Genomic DNA, 19112 nt, shown 5'->3' with positions numbered 1-19112 from the left:
TTCTGAGCAGCTTCCTCCCGCACTGGGCCTGGGCTGCCCTGAACGAGCCGCACCGAGAAGGAGAGCACAGGTGGCGGTGGAGGAGACAGCCTGGGTGGCGGGAGGGGGCTGGGGTGGCCGCTGGTGTGTTATTTTCTCAGGCTTCTTTTGTGTACATGCTCTGTCAAATGTGGTTGATTCGTGTAGAATGCTCAAACTCAAACCGACCCCTACGGGTTGGAGTTGTGCAAGCAGTGGCTAGGGTGTCATGAGATAAAGTAAGGACAGTTAAACCACAACCAACCTTGCACTTTCAAAGGCCATAGCTAATGGGAGGAAAATATCCATCTACACAGTCATGTGATTGCAGTCAAACATACTCTTAGGCTGTGGTAGGGGGTGCCCTGCTTTTTATACACAGTTTACTCCAATTAGCTACAGTGTGAGTTGGGAATCTTACTCCCAGGACTGTTCAGATGCTGCATCTCAGTCCACTCTCGTGACCCTGTTCCGAAGGAAAGAGCAGACAGGACACCCTGGAGCACGAACATTATCTTAACAGTCCATCAAGTATCCAAGCTCTTCCATGCTGTTTGATTTACTGAGACTGGTACCTTCTGATTTCATCTTCTCAGTGTAGACAGGGTGACACAGATCTGTGCTTGTGAACCCGGCAGCACGGATGGACTGTAGACGTGGGCAACAGTGATGTCCTGTTTCCCTCACAGGAACACAGAGACACAGAGGCCCTGAGTGCAACTGTGTAACTGAATGTCATTTACTGAATCATGTAAGTCCCTCTAATGAGTCAGAGTCATCCTGAGTAATACTTAATAGAGGACATTAACATCAGAGAAAAGCGTGATTGGGCTCAATTAGAAGAGGGCTGTTCAGCAATGTGAGCATAAAGAGCAAATGTTCCCACCGCCATCTACCCAAGCATGGGAGAGAGCGGGTACCCAGACCCACGGACTCAATCTGTCCATCCTAGGGGAAGTGGAGCTCTATTGTTGAGATCAATGCTTTAGGCTTTCACAGTTTCACCTCACAGAGCATTGAAATTTTATACTTTACTCCTCTTGGTCTATACTCTGGGAGCCAACTTCTGGGTGAGCCTTGGCTTCCTCTCAGGATTGGCTGCATCTGCTGTTTGAGCCCAGCATGTCTGGAGGAGAGCTCTTTTCCAGGTTACATTAATACACTGACATCCTGCTTAGCCATCACCTGTGGGCCGGGGCACCCACTCTCTTGGTGTGTATGACTCCATCCTGAGACAGGACATGCTCGCTGTGCTAACACCACTGAGTTCCTGAGGCTTCAGTCCCACAGCAGCCCCTGGAGCTGTTCCTCGCCCCTCTCTCCTCCACAGGAAGCTCTTCGTCGTTAGGGCCCAGCCTCCCAGAGAGATGCCCAATGGCATTGTTGTCATTTGGCCCATTCTTAAAACAAGCACACATGGAGTTGACTAGATCTGCACAAATGGCCAGTTTCTACCCAAACCAGCACCATTCCCAACAAACACAATTGAGTTGTTCTTGAATGACTCGATGAACAATGAAGGAAAACTAAGAGACAGGCTGCCATCCTATGAAGCACTGAGGTGAATATTCATGTTTGAAAAAAACCTCTCACCATATAATTAGGTCATTTTAATTCAAATTAGCTAAACACAAAGGAAAAATGATGGCAATGATTTCATAGTGTTGGTTGAAAACAGGAGTACTCAGACTATTTCAGAACCATATTTCTAGGAGAAATGCTATTTCATGATAAAAGTAATACAAAATGTCTGGGGACCTTTTATAGGTATCCACAATCCCTCCTTGTCCTCTCTTTGTAATCCCAACACTTCTGGCCAAATACATAATGCAAAACAAGGAAAATAAAACTAATCATTTTGATATGTTGGATTTTATTACTTCTTAAAATTGTACAAAGAGCGCATGTGCATGAGTTAAAAAACACAAGGGAAATGTAAGGTGTTAAAAAAGAAATACAAAAGAAATCTGAGACAAGAAACAAAAAAATTCCATTCTGTGAATCAAAATAAAATGATACTTTGCTTACTAAAACAGTATTATTTGAATATATTAAGAAGTCTTTTGATTAGGAATGCGGCACGAGACTTTTTTGCAACGATTCATTAACAGATCAGACTCAGTCTCATCAAATACAAGGTGGACCATTCCTTTATCTTACCAGCCACAGGCAGGCCACTGAATGGATGTGGATGTGGGACAGTGTCTGTGAGGTATTACAATAAATAAATTCTTTATTAGCCGTTCAGTGAAGTCAGCAGTGGACGTCACCATTTCAACCTTCAATAGGGAGACCCCACCTCCAGTCCTTTTTTTCCTCCAGTGACTTTCAATGAGGGTTTTTCACACTAGAAAAAAGAGAACACAAAACATTTGAGATGTAGTGTAAAGGCAAAATGCCACATTGCCTTATGTTTTTATAATAATTTCTATGTGCTGAAGAAGAGCTGTGCTACAGACACTTGAAGGACCTGGGCGTGGCCACACAGAATCTATTTAAGGCGTTTTAGAAGAGGATCTCCTATTCACACGCTCACACTGTTGCTTCACGTCAACCACTGCTGCGGAAAGAAGGGGCCGCAGCGTGTCGGGTGCTTCTGCTGCGGGCACGGGGCCTCCACCCACCACGACTCCGGCCGCCTCTGCTTCTCCACGACTCTGAGTCCACCCACGACCTCTCCCTTCTGTGACTAAACAATTAGGCAGAGTCGCTGCTGCTACAGTTGACTTCAGTTTATTTGCTTGTGTCTCTGAGGATGAACTATTTCCTGTGATGACCTGAAGGGACTCAACCACGTGCCCAGCTTGAGGCCCAGCATGAGCTGCTGCTCTGACGATCACATCCTGCATCTCTGAGGCTCCAGAGCACTTGAGAGACATCCCAGTGCAGGGCTGGAGGGGACCCTGGAGCCACACTGGGCGGGCCTGAGTTTGGCTCTGCCACTTGCTCCGTGTGACCTTGGGCAAGTTACTCACCTACTCTAGTCTCACTCGCCTCAGGTATAAATGGAGACAATAAGAGGACCACATCTCATAGGACTGCGACCCCACAGCTCACTAAGTTAGGGTTTGAGGATAAACAACATCTGACACAGAGACATTCTGACTAAGTCAACAATAATGAACTCAGGCTCATCCTTTAGTAATCTGGGACTCTGAGGTATTTTTCCTACTTCACAAATTTACACCTACGCAGAAAACATTAAGAAACGTTATCTCAATAAAATGTGACTGATAAATTCATGTAAATAGGACAAATTTTGCTGTTCACTCACACTCAAATTCTTTGAATTTTACTTTGAATCTACTCAAAGAAAATGCTCCATGTTTAACTACTTTGTCGTTATAGTTTCGTTTTCAAAGACTTACTTTAACAAAAGTAGTACTCATAGGTCTAAAAGTGGTTTTTCAGTGTCCTGCTTTTCTTCAGCTTCTTCAGATCCTACATGGTAGGGAAGGGGAAGGAGAAAAAGCATCGCATTCCAGTAAAGTGAGAAACGATTGCTTTCAAGTTACAACATATATGCATGATATTTTAAATGAGAGAGACACTTCTTCAATCCTTAAGAGACTTAGGTTAACAAAACTTTAACTGTAAAATTAAGTTTTACTTTATATCTTAAAGGAGGAAAGCCTTTAAAATAGGCACTATAACCCACACTAATCTGTCAAAATGGATTCACTCATGTACTTCTAAAAATATTTGAATACACCAAGAATTCTTCCCCATTGCTATTCTTCTTTGCTGAAAACTCTGCAGACGTTTTTCAAGTGTAAACAACTGTGAGCTTTGGGATAAATAACTTAACCTACATATTTTCACAGTCGCTGTCTCCAGTGACTGAGAGAGCAGTGAGGGCTTCCTAATGCCGAGAGAGATGCCACATGGTCACTCTCATGACTGTTGCCAGTGACCACTGCTACAACCATTCCAGGTCACTGCCTCGTGAGCCTTATCTTATTTGTGCATTCGAGTCAGTCATTTCACACTGGTGGAAATAATACTTGTTTTCCATTATGTAGATTTTCGCTCTAAAAATTAGAAAAGAAATCTAAATGCCTGAGAGTAGAAGTTAAATAATTATGATCCCACGAAATATCTTACATCCACTTAAAATTATATTTATAGTTTATAACATGTAAAATGAACGTGCTATGAAGCAAAAGCAAATATGTAATAAATGAAACTGGAAGTACTGTAAGAGCATAATTGATAACAATAAAATTAATATAAATGTGCAAATCAGAATGACTTGATGGAAATAACCAGGTGACTCATACATTTCTGGAGATTACAAAATTTCTACAACAAACTGAAACTGACCTTTTAATTTCTAAAATGGGGTATAAATAATATGGGCAGTGTGACCACAATTGTGTTAATTACAGACACAAAGTAGAAGGAAACAAACTAAACTGTCACACTGATGTTGCTGAGTCCTGTGAAGGAAAGGGGATCTTTATTTTTGTCTTGCCACATTTGTATAATAAGCTTGCAGTACTCTCACAATCGGGGAAGAGAATTAAAGGGAGCGGTGAGAAGACCGAAGCAGCAGGTCAGGGATGTGACCTCCTCACACTCAGAAGCAGCCTGCCTCCCGTGCTGTCCTCGTGTCACATTAAACACTTCAAGAGGGACATGTTTTCTTATGAGAATGTCTACCTGGATTATAGCCAAGAACAAACCTGGTACAGGAGAAAGAACGGCTGAGGATCCTAAATGAAGATCCTGTCCCACATCTTAACCTCATCAATGTCACACAGTTCAGGTTACGTTTGTGGTAAAATAAATAGAGAAAGATATAGGGGTTGGAAGGCTTCACATCCCAGCATATTAAACTGCTGTAAATCGTAGAGACACTGGGGTGGTTTAACTGCCTTCTCCCTTTGAAAGGAGTCTGAGGAAGACGGACAGACCAAGTCTTCCTGCTTCTGGGCTCACTTTCCACCTGTCAGGCTAACGGCATTGCAGCCACAACGAACTCACACGTCTTGCAATTATTAGGGAATCCTAAATAAAGCCAAATTTTTAATTAAAACATAATATGTTTACTTTACATAATATAAACACAAATGCTAGCAAGGCCTTCTGACTCTGTCTGGTCAAGTGAGGAGGTCAGTAGTTCTCATTCTGAAAAGCAATTACAAGATGGACTAGATGAACAAAACTAACCATTTCAGCACTCAGGAAATGACAGACAACAGGCATACAACAGGCTGAGAAGTGTTTGTGCTTGAAAACCTGCAGAATTCAGGCAACAACAGTGGTGTTCTTGCCTGGAGCTGCTCCCATTCCTTCCTCACCTCCCAACACCCAGCTCGATGGGCAGGAGAGTTCATCCAAGGCAGGGCAATCCATGAGGAAGGGCAGAAAATTGAGCCAGGTGAAGGGAGCTCACTTGATTTGGGGTGAGGAGTGATGTGATGGTGACCTGACAAACTCAATGGTGTGCAAGCGGGAAGGGCCAGAGTCTCTGCAGATTTGAAGTTGTGGTCGTGGCTGCAGCAAGTATATGCTAGGCTGAAGCTGTGTGCATGCTTAGCAGAGACCCGAAAGAGCCCAGACTAGCCAAACACTTCTGGGCAACCCTGAGGCTGTGAGCACCTGCAGAGGAGACGTGAAAGGACTCAGCAAAAGTACAAGTGGAGGAAGACTCAAAATGGCCTCAACTTTTAATCTGCGCCCCAATACATACACTTATCCACCTGACAGAGGACGGGAGTTTTAATCAAGGGGCTTGAGCACGATCTCTGTCCAATCACTGGCCACCGCTAAGCTATGCAGACACAGGGGTGCCCACTAGGAAGTTAGGCTTAAAAATAAAAGAATTAAAAAGAAAAAACAACACTGAGAAGAGACATCAGCAGCCACACACCCCAAGGGACATAATTTCACAGATATAGCTCAGGCAATTTTCTAAGCAAACAAACAGCAATAAAAGCAACATTAAGGGGGTAAAATCTTCATTTGTTAAATTAATTCTTAAGTGTTTTAATTCTTCCCAAATTGATCTATAAAATCAATGCAGCAGACTTTTGGGGCAAAAATTAACAAAGTCATCCTAAAATTTACATGAAAACACAAAAGACCTAGTAAAGCCACAATAATTTTGACAAAGAACAAAGATGGAGGACTGTTATGGTCACACCACAAAAGCAGTGAGGGGAGGGAGCCTCCAAAATGAGATTTGGATGTTGAGACTGATGATGCCACACACACCAGAGGGTCTGACAAGGTTCATTACTACAAAATCAAGGTCTCTGGGCACAGCAGGGCAGGCCCTTCAAGCAAGGCCTTACAGAACCTGATTTCAAAGTTACCTAAAAATAAAATCACAGTATTCGAGCCACTGTGCTCCTGGGGCAAGGAGAGCACACAGGTCAACGGAGAGAATTGAGGGTCCAGAAATAAACCCTTATATTTACGGTCAGCTGTTTTTTGAGAAACGTGCTGAGTTAATTCAAGGGGAAAAAGACAATCTCTTCAACAAACGGCACTGCCTCAAAAGAGCAAATTCAGTTCCTTACCTCCTCCATACTCAAAAATTAATTCAAAATGGACCATAAACTTACATGAAAAAGCTAAAACTGCAAAATCTTCTGGAAGAAAATATAGGAGAAAATCTCTGTGGCAGAGGGTTAAGGCAAAGAGTTCTTAGACATGCCCCCAAACCCATTAGCCAGAAGAGAATACATTTTGATGAACTGGACTTGATCAAAATTAAAAATCTGTCCTTCAAAATGCTCCACAAAGAAAATGAAAAGACTACTACAGACTGGGAGAAAACATCTGCAAGTCATGTAACTTATAAAGGACTTTTATCTAGAACATATAAAGAACTCTTACAACTCAATAAGAAGACAATCAATGCAACTGAAAAAAAAAGAAAAGGTAAACACTTTCAAATAGACTTCTCCAAAGAAGATATATGAATAACTAATAAGCAGGTGAAAAGTTCTCAATGTCATCAGTCATTAAGGGCATGCAAAGTAAAACCACAAGGAGATACCACTTCACAACTGCTAGAACGACTATAATCAAAAAGACGGCCAACACCAAGTGTTGGTGAGCACATGGAGACACAAACTCTACAACACTGCGGGAGGGATGGTAAAATGGTGCGGTGACTTTGGAGAACAGTTGGGCGATCACCCAAAAAGTTACACAGAAACTTGCTCCATGACGCAGCAAATCCTCTCCTAGGAATCTATCTAAGAAAAATAAAAACATACGTCCCCACAAAGACATGTGCGTGAATGTTCATAGCAGGATTATTACTCAGAATAGCCAAAAATTGGAAACAATCCAAACGTCCATCAACTGATAATAAATAAAATGATGTGTATCCATCCCACAGAGAAGGATTCAGCCATGTAAGGGAACAAACTACTGACGCACGCTGCAACGTGAACAACCCTCAAGAACGTTATGCTAAGTAAAAGAAGCCAGACGGAAAAAACTACAATTATATTTACATTAACTGTCCCAAGGGAGCAAACTTTCAAAGCAGAGAGCAGATCAGCGGTTTACCTACGACTGGAAGTAGGAGCAGGGATTAACTAGAAATAAAGGACTTTTTCAAATAATAAGATTGTTCTAAAACTGTACTGTGATGTTGTTTAAAAAACTACAGATTTACCAAAAATCATGCAATTGCACATTTACAATGGATGAATTTTATGGTGTGCAAATTCGACCTCATTAAAGCTGTTTTTAAAAAGGGGGCCAGCCCGGTGTTGTGGTGGTTAAGTTTGCACACTCTGCTTCAGTGGCCCGGGGTTCACTGGTTCAGATCCTGGGTGCAGACCTACACACCATTCATCAAGCCAGGCTGTGGTGGCACCCCACATAGAAGAAATAGAAGGGCTTACAACTAGGATATACAACTACGTAATGGGGCTTTGGGGAGGAAAAAAAACAAGAGGAAGATTGGCAACAAATGTTAGCTTAGGGCCAATCTTCCTCACCAAAAATTAAAAAGCTGTTTTTTAAAAACATGAATGTTACCTAATATCCTCAGCTATCGTTTTTCAATACTTTCCAAAATTGTAATTAAAAAGTTAGAAAACTGTTTCAGATCTATTGACTATACACAGGGTGACTATGTAACTGATTCTCTAAACAAGAATACTTCTGAGAGATAAAAGGAGTTATAATATTGACATGGGGCCAGAGGAGTAAACCAAGACTGTTCTGGCAAACCAGCATGTATGTTTATTCTCAGTAGGCATCCAATTCGAATTTTAATGCCTTCATCTATATTTGCTTAGAACAGATTATGTTATACAATTGAGCTCTTCTTCATTTTAAGTCAGTCTTTTGATGATTTAGCAGGTAATGAATTACCCTTTCCCCAGCATCACAACTGGTTCATTTAAGCCGTCTGGCCAAAACTTCAACCAACAACCTCAACCAGTCATCTGAGAGAAGACCATTTAATACACAGGTAAGTAGGATGTGATTAGACCAACAGGCAAACCTGCACACCAACCATCTGTACAGCCTTTCAAAGGACATCTATAAAATGTGCTAGGCTTCCAAATCTCTGACACTAAAATTGAAGCCATTCCTTTACAAGGAAAAATGCTCACATTGTAATTTTTGGTGCCTGCAATTTCTTTCCTTCTCTCTTCTTTTCAGAACTACATGCCAGGCACCGTACATGGTGCCGGAGAAAGCAAGACCAGAAAAGGAAGGCAGGGCCCAGACCCCCTAATCTACGAGGGCCAGTCAGCGCTGTCTCAGAGCAGCTTTCTGTTGCTGAGAGACTGTTGGATACTTAGCCACTGGGCTAACAAGCAAGCTTTACTCTAGAGCAGAACCTTCTTTCCTAGGCACATGCATTCCAGCAACAGTTTTTACTTTTAATTCTCTCCTAAATTGAACATTCAGACAATGCAAATATAATACAGTAAAGTGAGCCACTTTGAATACGCCCTCTCTGCCCCATACCAATCTGCACTGTGCCTTAAATAAAGCAGCTACCCATCAGAACACTATTTGTTCTTGTTTAGCCCCATAATCCAACGAAACGGCAATGCTTCCAACTACCACTAGGTGGTGGTAAAAGCCACAGGTAGGAAGCCAATGGACTGCCCGACGAGGAGTATCTGAGATGCTTTCCCTCACATCATTATCATCCTGCTGCTCTGAACTTCCAAGCAAAAAAATACACTAGTGCTGAGAAATTTTATTAGTCCTAGAAGAATAAAAGCTATCCAAAAGCATGAATTACAATGCAAACTTCTTTTTAAAAGAATGAGTCCTATGACATATAAAAATCTCAATGAAATAATCCTTCTAATAAGGTAATGAAAAGTTTAATACTTGAGTTTGTACTGGCTGAGAAAGAGATTTTCTGCTAATTCATATCTTTATTGCATCTGACTCTATGCTTTTGTGTTTTATACTGTTTTAGATCCAACACCGAAAGTCCAGAATATCAAGTTACTTGGAGTCCCCTAACATGGTACGTCACGCTGCTGTGCCTTTGATCATTCACACGGCTCTTTCTGCGTGGAAGCTGTTTTATTATACTGTGTGTGTGTGTGTGTGTGTGTGTGTGTATGTGTGTGTGTGTGTCTAAAATATTCACTAAGTGTTATGTTGGGAATAAAATAAAGTAGTTTCTAACTCAGATTTACACCCCAGTGGGAGAAACAGGCCAGGTCAGTGCTGAAGACAGTGCAGCCAACCCAGGATGACAGGATGACATGGGAGAGTCCTAAAGAGCCGGCAAAGGACACTGTACCTATGACCGCCTGGAAACAGGGGTGAGGGGTGGGGAGGGGCCTTCTGAACATGTGAGTGGAGACTAGACTGCAGAGGGGTAGTGTTAAGGACAGAAAAAGCGAGGAGCTTCAGGGTTTGGGCGCCCAGCACTTTCAGAAGAGTACACAAGGAGAGAGCGACAGAGAGGCTGGACAACTGAGTAAGGGTGGTCACAGAGGTGCTGTCTGCCGGGTGAAGGATCCATGGCTTTCTGAATCCTTTTTTCAGTGGCATAAAGCCTTCAGAGGCAGGCCTCTGGGCAGGGGAATAACATGATCAATTTGGTGTTATTAATACTGAAAGGCTGCATATTTATTAGCCATAAGCATGGACTCTAGCACTGGAGCCAGGGTTCAAACCCTAGGCCTACCTCTCATTCTTCGTGTGATGCTGGACAAATTAATTCACCTTTCTGGGCCTCAATTTTCTCATCTCTAAAACAGAAATAATGAGACTTTCACATCATACAGTGGTCACGAAGAAACCTTAGAATAACGCAATTGTTATTTGTAACGTGGTACACTGGTGGCTGGTTGCAAGAAGGCAACTGAGGAAGGGAGACGGGAGGCTGTTGTAGAAATGGAAACAAAAAATGCTGAATTGAGGTTGGAGAGGATATCAAGTGGTACAATTTGAGATAAAGGAGGCAGAAATAAAGAGAAGCCAAACAGCACGGTGAGTAATGGAGTGTGAGCCCTAAGAAAAGGGCAGAGCCCCAGTGACGCTCCAGTTTCTGACTTGGGCAAGGGCATAGGCAGTGCTGCCACTCTCAGACGTGGGGAATCCCGGAGGAAGGTCAGTTTAGGGCTGACAAAGAGAGCACCTTCCCCCTGCCTGCCTATCTTCAAAGATGCAGGTCACAAATCACAGTGTCTGTGGCCCTCTATTCATGTTTACTTCTCTGTCTCACCACTGGTCGCACACCAAGACTACGTCTCAGGTATTTTCATATCCTAAATGCCTGGTATGTTCAGTGTTTGCCAAGTGTATTGAGATGGGGGGGGAGGGGGACCAAAATTCTGAATGATGGACCAAAACACAAATAATCAAATTTTTTACCTGCTTCAGATTCAGGAGGAGAATAAAACTGGCCATCAGAAAGACCACCAGGTATAAGTGCTGCCCGCTCCGAAGCATCCTGAACTATCAGCAGTCCTAGAAGAGAAGAAATTCAGATGCTGGGAATGATGCCACTGTTCTGGCAGCTTCTTGGTCAGCTAACCACAATAAAAAGACGTACCCTGAAAATTTTTCAACCAAAAAATAAAAGTTTTATTAATAAACTATGAACTGGGACTGTACGAACAGATCCCAACTAGTTTAAAAACCTGCCTCATGTCACTCGTGGGATTCCTTCACTCACTATTTGTAGCCTCTTTCCCTTGGGAATACCTACCTCCCTACAGAAACCAACAGACAAAGCCAAAGTACAAAGTCGGCATTTGGTTAGAGAAATGCCAGATGTAAAGTGTAATAAATGGGCAGTCTTCTATAAATATATAAAGCATAATTAACATGATGGAGAAATATGTATGCAATAAAAAGGTCACCCCAGAAAAGAAGTGTAGTAAAACAAACAAAGAAAAGAGGAGGAAGCATGATGCAGAGAGCTCATGAGCACTAACACACGATGAGAGAGGCCGACGACAACTCGGCTAAAGCTGAGTTAACACTGAGATAAAGTCGGGGGAAGCACCCGGCCAACGAGCAGTTGCCAGGAATGCATGTAATATATGTTACAGACAGTGAAAATAGATGCTACTCTAAAATTTTTCATTAATTGTGTGCTCTGCTTTATTAGTTACTTTGAATTTGGTTTAATCACGTAAGTATTCAAGCCTCAGTCACCTTAGCAGTTGATTCAACAAAGTTCAATTTGATGTTTATAACCAATTAAAAAAGAAATGGCTTCCACTAGCTTTACCTGTCCCTACTCCACAATACATTTTCATAAAGGAACAGAGGGCACAGGATAGAAGACACACCTTGGTCTGATTAATATGTGTTTTAAAATCTACTCGAATTATAACTCTTTTCTTATAGATTTCTTCTCTGTAAATGAGATTTTTCAAAACTAACCATTTGCAAGCTTATCTTTCCTTCTGTTTGGTTATAATCACGCTTAACTTTCTCTAAGACACAAGACTTTCTTCCCTATTAGGCAGGGCAAATTGAGCAAGATGAATGACACAGCATAAAAACAGCATGTCTTGGAATCGTCTCAGGCTCCGTATGAACCTTTGATCATGTCACCTCCAAGAGGGTGGGTGGGGTGTGTGGGCTTCTTATTAAGGCCACAATGCAGAGAAGAATTCCAGTCCAATAATTAATCATAAAGCTCAATCAATCATTTGGACTTCTTGGTTAATATCCAGGGATCCTCAGAGCCACACAGAGGAAGCATAACAGCTTTGGCAGAACTCACAATTACACAACGCTACCTACCGCTCAGCTACTCAGAGAAGGCTGGTGAAAGCCTGAGATGACCGAGCATTTCTCCACCTTGCTCTCTTCCTCCTCTGAACTGTCTTCATCATTGGCCCACCAATAATCTCCTCTAGGCACTCAACAATTAGGTTCTAATTAAGGCACATTCAAAGGCACCACCTGCTGTATGGATAGCAATGTGAGACTTTGGAAAATCACTGACTTCTATTTAGAACTCCTGTCTCAGCTCACCTAAGACTGATTTACATTCCTCTGTGCCTAAACAACGCAGTTGTTTAGATGCCAAAAATGCTCAATGTTCTGTGACTACTATGAATAGAACAAAAGGTCAACCTGTCTGAGGAAAAAGAGGTGTTGGCTATTTTTGTTGAATTCTTTTCCACCAGTGTCTCATTTTCTTCCAGGGAAGCTTGGCCTAAGAGCTTGAGAGAGGAGCCACATTCTGTCACTCTCCTTTCATCCAGCCCTGCTCTAGATGTCTGCTGCACCCACTGAAGAAGGCAGACCCCTGATCCGCCCACCTCCACCCGCAGCTCCATTCACAGCCACATCCACACTCTTCCTTCCAGCCCGGAACCCAGCAGGTCCCAGGAGGCTACTTTGAGAGAAACTTACTGTTTTCTTCTTCTGCCTCTTGAGGTAACACTTTGAAATCCAGGAACCATGTCTCGATCCAGGCTAGGATGAATGAAATGATGGGCAGCACATAGCCAAAAGCCCCTTGAGAGAAAAGCTGGAGGAACAGACGGGACCAAGAGAGGGAAATGTAGTTACCATGAGCTCACAGCGGAAAACAGGCTTTGGTATTATAAGCGGTAATTGTACAGAAAGGGGGGTAGGCCATACCTTTGAGAGGATTACTTTTGCTAGTAAAAAGGCACTGGTCACTGCTGTCGTCAACTGAAAGACACATAATCCAGCACCATTCAAATCAGACACGGACACTGTGAAGGCACTTTCCTCACACAAGAGACTCCTCTGAGCCAGAAGCACATAACGCCTGAAAAAGCCATGTCTGGCCTGGCTCCTTCCCACATCACTCTATCTCTATCCCCTAAACCCACACTGGGGCAAACTGGGCTTTGAGGGGCACACAGTCCCTGACTGGCTGCTTGTGGATTCCCTCTCCCACACTTTAGCAGACTGGTGTCTTAGGAAACTAAGTTTGGTCCATCAGAGGGTACAACATCCAAAGCCACTATCACCACATGGAGGGAGGGACCAGCGAAATACAGGGGCAGGGCTCCCCCTAGGGGCTGGGGAGCCCAGAGATAATTCACAGGAGGTGCATCTTGTCACTCCATGCTCCAACTTAGATTTGTAGCAGTATGAAACCTAGCTAAAGTGAATGCCAACAGTGGCCTCGACTGACAGGATGGAGGTCAGGGGACATCAGGTGTCATGCTCAGTAAGCATTAATAAAATCAGAGTCAGCAATTGTTAGCAAAACACAACCAACACACACACACCCCAGCCAGAGTGAGCTGCTTGGGAAAAGAGGCATTGTGCATTCTGCTGCTGTATAACTTCACGGGTTGACACTAAGTGCTCTTTAGGTACCAGCTGACTTCTCCTTCCAGCTGCCTGGACCCCCTCTGCAAATGTTTTTAAAAAGAAGAATGAGCAACATTAAAATGGATATGCTAAATCTGACCTGTCCCTTTGAAAGCAGATATTGAAGATACTTTCCTAAAACTCTCATTGAAAGTCAACTACTTATCTGAAACAAACACTGAGACAGATGGTCTGACAAATTCTAGCGTACATTATGGAGACTCTGGAATACAATGTCCCAAACAGGGACTGCTGTAGAAAACAGGGAAAGGATAATAAGCTATTTGGTATTGGCAAAAGAGTCCTCATGAAACGGCGTCAATTCTGGCTAAGCTGTCAGCCTATATCTGTAAAATGTGAGCTTGGGGTTCAACAGATAGTCTGACATCAGCCCTGTGATTCTGCGGATGCTCAGGAGAGATGGCTTCAGGCAGACGTGGCCCCTGGCGGACTCCTTAGGAGAGAAACAGAACTCCATTCCCAGCTGGACAAGCCTGCACCAGCCCACACACAGACCGAGGTCTCAGAGGCCAAAAGCAGGACTACAGGTTACTCCTGAGCAGTTCTCTCCAGCCTGAGGAGCTCAGCATCCCCGCCACACCGTATACCTGCCTTATTAGAGCTCTCAAAAAGGTGAGTGTTCAGACGTCTGCGGAAATGGCAAAAATAATTCAGGCAGAAATGCTTATAATTCTTCTTTCAATCAATAAATATTTATTGAGGGTGAATAGCATGTGCCAAAGCTCTGTGCTAGATGCAAGGAAACAGAGATGAGTAAAAACGCCACTGCCTTCAAGAAGCCCCAAGGTAGGGGCTGGCCCCGTGGCCGAGTGGTTAAGTTCGCGCGCTCCGCTGCAGGCGGCCCAGTGTTTCATTGGTTCGAATCCTGGGCGCGGACATGGCACTGCTCATCAGACCACGCTGAGGCAGCGTCCCACATGCCACAACTAGAAGAACCCACAACGAAGAATACACAACTATGTACCGGGGGGGCTTTGGGGAGAAAAATGAAAAAAAATAAAATCTTTAAAAAAAAGAAGCCCCAAGGTAACAACCAAAAGGAGCATGGGAGCTTTTCCCTTTAAGACTGCAAGGAGGAGAATAAAACAGGGAGGAAGGGAATTATCAAAACAAGCAAAGAGCAAGTGATGAGAAGTCATCAAGCAGTTTCAACCAAATAGGAAATTTTCCAAATATCTTCATGACAGAGGTACTGATCTCATCTCTCATTTGCAAAATGAGGTAAAGGGTGGGTTGGTGCTCGGCCAATAATCACCAGTGGGCCTCCAGATTCCTCACTTGGCTCAGTATCCATTAAGAGAAAGCTAGTTATTCATTACCACTGGAAAGAAGCCCTGGAGTATTAAACCTACTGAGGAGGAAGGGGACTCAAGAAAAGCTAGTGGAATTCAACCCAGATGAAGACTGCATCTTCCCTCAGCTCAGCTCTGCTGTGAGCAGGCCCTGGCCACCAGCACAGAGATGAACCACCCACCCAGGCACACTTACCGCTATTGCCCACCAGTGGCGCAGTCTGCACACAGCATATGCAAGTATTAACACTTTAAATCGAAAAACTGCCAAAAGCTATATTAAAAAAAAAAAGACAAGTTTTAAAAAATATATACAGAAGTAAAATAATTTAGTTTTATGAAGAATCCACCAGAGCGTCTTCATTTTTCTGATTTAGCTGAAGACTGCCACAGACTAGCAATGGTCTACAGGCCAGCATTTGGGATTCCTGATGTAGAATTTATGTAATACCACCCAAATAAGGGCTCAAATTAACTTCCCATTACCAAAAAAAGAACATATGATTAAATGTTTGTTTTTCCTTTCTATTTGAGTCCACATATATTTCTGATATCCTTTTAAGATTAGAGAAAATGTTCTGAAAGCTGACTTTTCCATTCCAGGCACAAACACTCTCTTTTGGAAGATATCAGTTTCTCTGTAAAGTCCACTGCGAAGCTCTGGGCTACCAGGGTGTTGGGAGAGTTCTGCCCCTCCCAGTAGCAACCATCGGATTAGTTAGGATGGTTCAGGGACTTCTGTGAAACTCTTTATGTGTATTATTATCCCAAGTAATCCTCACTACAAAACACCATGAGTCAACTACTATCACTAACCCAGACAAGATGGGTAGAAAAGTCGTCCAAGCCACACAACTCCTTAGGAAGGAAGCCAGGATCCGAACCCAGGTAGCCTGATTCCAAAGACCAGGCTCTTAACTACTACGCCACAGCTGTCTTAGCAACTCTCATCTACTAAGGAATAAAGACAGAATACAATTTTACTGGAAAATATGCTTATCCCGAGTTGGAAGAAGTCAGGTGACTCTCGAGCAATGCCCCAGGGTGGGGGTCTGCCAACAGTTCCTTACCAATCAAAATCGCTGAAACGCTGCAAGCTGACTACTATTTTGCTGCCACTGACTAGCTGACTGCACTTAAGATCCTTTGATGTAAGTGAAGTTTGCAGATTATATTTGTTTTTAATTTGCTGCTTTCATTAAAAATGTGTTTTCCAACAATCTGCAAAATGTTTAGTTTCTCTATTCATTCTAAGTATATCTTTGCATTCTGGAAGTAACAAAAGTGTAAGTCTTTCCCCCCTCTATCTCGAAGTCTCCCAGATCCCCAAGTTTCCTGTAGGCTGCGTCCATTTCCCAGGCCAGGCATGACAGTCTTTCCAGTCTAAGCTAATGGGCTCCTGACCATTAACTGTCTAAGCATGGAGAACAGACAGTCCTTGGAGATCTGGCCAGTGGATTAAACTGGCTTCCTGACAATTCCTGGCTTAGACTATTTTAAGACAAATGCAGCAAGGGAAATAAGAAAAAAAGAAGTCAATTTTGTTATTACATGTCAGTTGTTTTAAAACAAAGAAATATCAACAGATTTGGGATCTAACATGCTCTGCCACCAACTTCAATGACCTGGGATAGGTCACGACACTGAACTATGAAACTCAATTTTTTCATTTGAAAAAATGAGGGGATTAAATTACACTAGTGGTTTTCCAAATATTCTGCAGCAGCCAAACACTTTTTTGACACAATCTTATTTGAACGCTAACATACTGTACAGATAAAAATGGAACTACTCAGCTTGCAAGGGGGTGATGACAAAGAACCTTGATCTCTATTTACTGGGAATTCTACCTCTTTCCCATACACACTCTTCTGCAGGTCTCTTCACAAACAAAACATAAGTAGGCTTTTTAGAGTTGTTTGGAAACCACTAGAAAATATAACCACTAAAATTCTCAACCAAACATAATAATGACCACAGTGACTACAGGTGGTTCTCCGAGCTTCTAGGATGTACCTGCCATTGGGCTAAGAGTCTTCCATGTATTATTTCATTTACTTTTCAGAACTATGATGAATTCATTTTACATATGTGGAAACTGAACTTTAGACCTAATATATTCAAAGATATACAATTAGTGACAGTGTTGTGAATCAACCCCAGGTTTGTCTGACTTTAAGAGTCCTACTCTTACCACTGTGAATATAGCTACTAAAGATAGTGAATAAAGTTTTTAAAATGAATTTGGATGAATTCACTATGAATTTTCAGTGCCTGTGCTGTGTCTAACATCATGTTAGAAGTTGATGTACTTATATTATCAACCATAAAGAGATACCACGGAGATGGATCAAACCCAATCAAAGTCACAGTGTGTCTGAGCAAGAGACTGCAAGCATTCGTTCTAATAAAATCAATGCCTCACCTACAGACAATTGCACCTATGTAATTCTACAGCTGACCAATGCTGCTCAAGATTAGCAATACACCTTTCCTCAAAAATCTCTACTATCGAAAAAAGAAACATGGAATTAGTACTAAAAATACACTCAGAAATCTCAAGGCAGAAAAAATGGCATTTTCATTGTGTTATTATATAGATCGGTGAATTTTCCTTTTAGTGATTAGGGGGCACCAATGGCTTCTATTTGAGCCATTTGAAACAGGAAAAGTTCTCCGCCAAGAAAATCAAAACGGCTCCTTCTCCTGCCCTCCCTTCTCTCTCATTACTCTTTTTTTTCCTTGAGCTGACCAGACAACTCCTTAGAAAGACAGAGGGAGAGCACTGAATGGGCCAGCAACTAAGGGAAAAAGAATGATAATGTTCAAGGGAAGAAGAAAGAATGGCACAGAATCTGAAGTCTACTGAGAGGAGATTTGCCTTTTGGTTAGAGTCCCCTCACATCTGAAATGAAATGTAAAACGGGTAATACTTACAAATATATCAAAATAAGAAGAGTAGTAGTCGTACTGCACCACCTCCTTCTCTAAGGTGTTCTCAATGCCGCCATTCACCTGGGGAGGAGTAAGAAGGAACAATGAGGAGAGACAACGCTGTGAAAATAACACAGGAGAACATGCAAGGAAGGTGCTGTGTACTCCTTCTGCCTATTATCTCAGAACCCAGACACGTTAAAAGATGGAAGGAAAAACCCCTCATAATTCTAACAGGAGACTGCTGAATAGCATTTCCCCCCTCAATTCTGAATTCATTCAACGCATATAAATGTATAAGGAAAAATAATGACTTTTTTTGTAGTTCATATTCTGTCAAACTAAATGTCAAATAAGAAACTATTTTCCTTTCTCTTCTAAGATAAAGTCTTCCATTGTACCAACATATATTTTTAAAGAAGACAATTCACATTTATCTGGCTCCCCTCGCTTTTGGCCAAGGGGTCTCCTGATCTCCGAGTAAACATCAATGACAGCAGTTACCATGACACAGGACAGAAGTGTAAAAATTCTCTCTGGCTTATCTTTTTTATTTGCTCCTGGCATTTTAAAATTCTGCACTCTTAGCAACTTATATATATTTGTATATATTTGTTAACTTGAATAGATAAAATAACAAAATAGATCTACAAGCATGAGTGACAAAGTTATAATAAATGATAAAAATTAAAGCTAATATGATAAACTTTCTGTCCTCTCCCAATTCTCCTAGCAAGTTGAATTTTAGATGATCAAGTTCAAAATTTTACATATTGAACTACAGAAAATAATATTTTTTTAAGAAATCAAGAAAGGGAATGTGTGTCCAGGAGCTAACACAGCTCTCAAGCACACACTCTATCATTGTTAGGCCATGGATTGGCCTAACCACAGGGAACATGATGTACAACAGTAAATTCAAGTTTCCAGTCTGGAGCACAGACACTGTTTGTCCTGGCAAACCAATGCAGACAGTCTGAAGGGGACAAAATGAAGGGCAATTAACCAAAGACCTGGATAAGAGAAAAAAGGGAAAAAATTAATAAGGAATACCTCTGCAAGTTTTGTTAACTG

The 19112-nt window shown here is 42.2% G+C and overlaps 1 protein-coding gene across 2 annotated transcripts in view; it reads right to left on the bottom strand.

Moving 5' to 3' along the window:
- Positions 1-1874: 1874 nt before the first annotated feature.
- The window catches only part of STARD3NL (STARD3 N-terminal like), a 47808-nt gene continuing 30570 nt past the window's right edge, over positions 1875-19112 (bottom strand). Inside the window, exons 3-9 of one of the 2 annotated variants that reach the window (NM_001309289.1) lie at positions 18042-18119; positions 15301-15378; positions 13084-13137; positions 12853-12970; positions 10849-10944; positions 3387-3459; positions 1879-2365 (exon numbers count right to left, since the gene is read on the bottom strand). In NM_001309289.1, coding sequence (NP_001296218.1) covers positions 3404-3459; positions 10849-10944; positions 12853-12970; positions 13084-13137; positions 15301-15378; positions 18042-18119 — 480 coding nt within the window. In that variant the 3' untranslated portion in view covers positions 1879-2365; positions 3387-3403. Of the gene's footprint in view, positions 2366-3386; positions 3460-10848; positions 10945-12852; positions 12971-13083; positions 13138-15300; positions 15379-18041; positions 18120-19112 lie in introns of both variants that reach the window. The other variant, XM_005609086.4, reaches the window with a different exon arrangement.

Source organism: Equus caballus, chromosome 4, assembly GCF_041296265.1.
Source record: "Equus caballus isolate H_3958 breed thoroughbred chromosome 4, TB-T2T, whole genome shotgun sequence".
In the NCBI taxonomy this organism is placed as follows: domain Eukaryota; kingdom Metazoa; phylum Chordata; class Mammalia; order Perissodactyla; family Equidae; genus Equus; species Equus caballus.
This window is presented reverse-complemented; position numbering and strand designations above follow the sequence as displayed.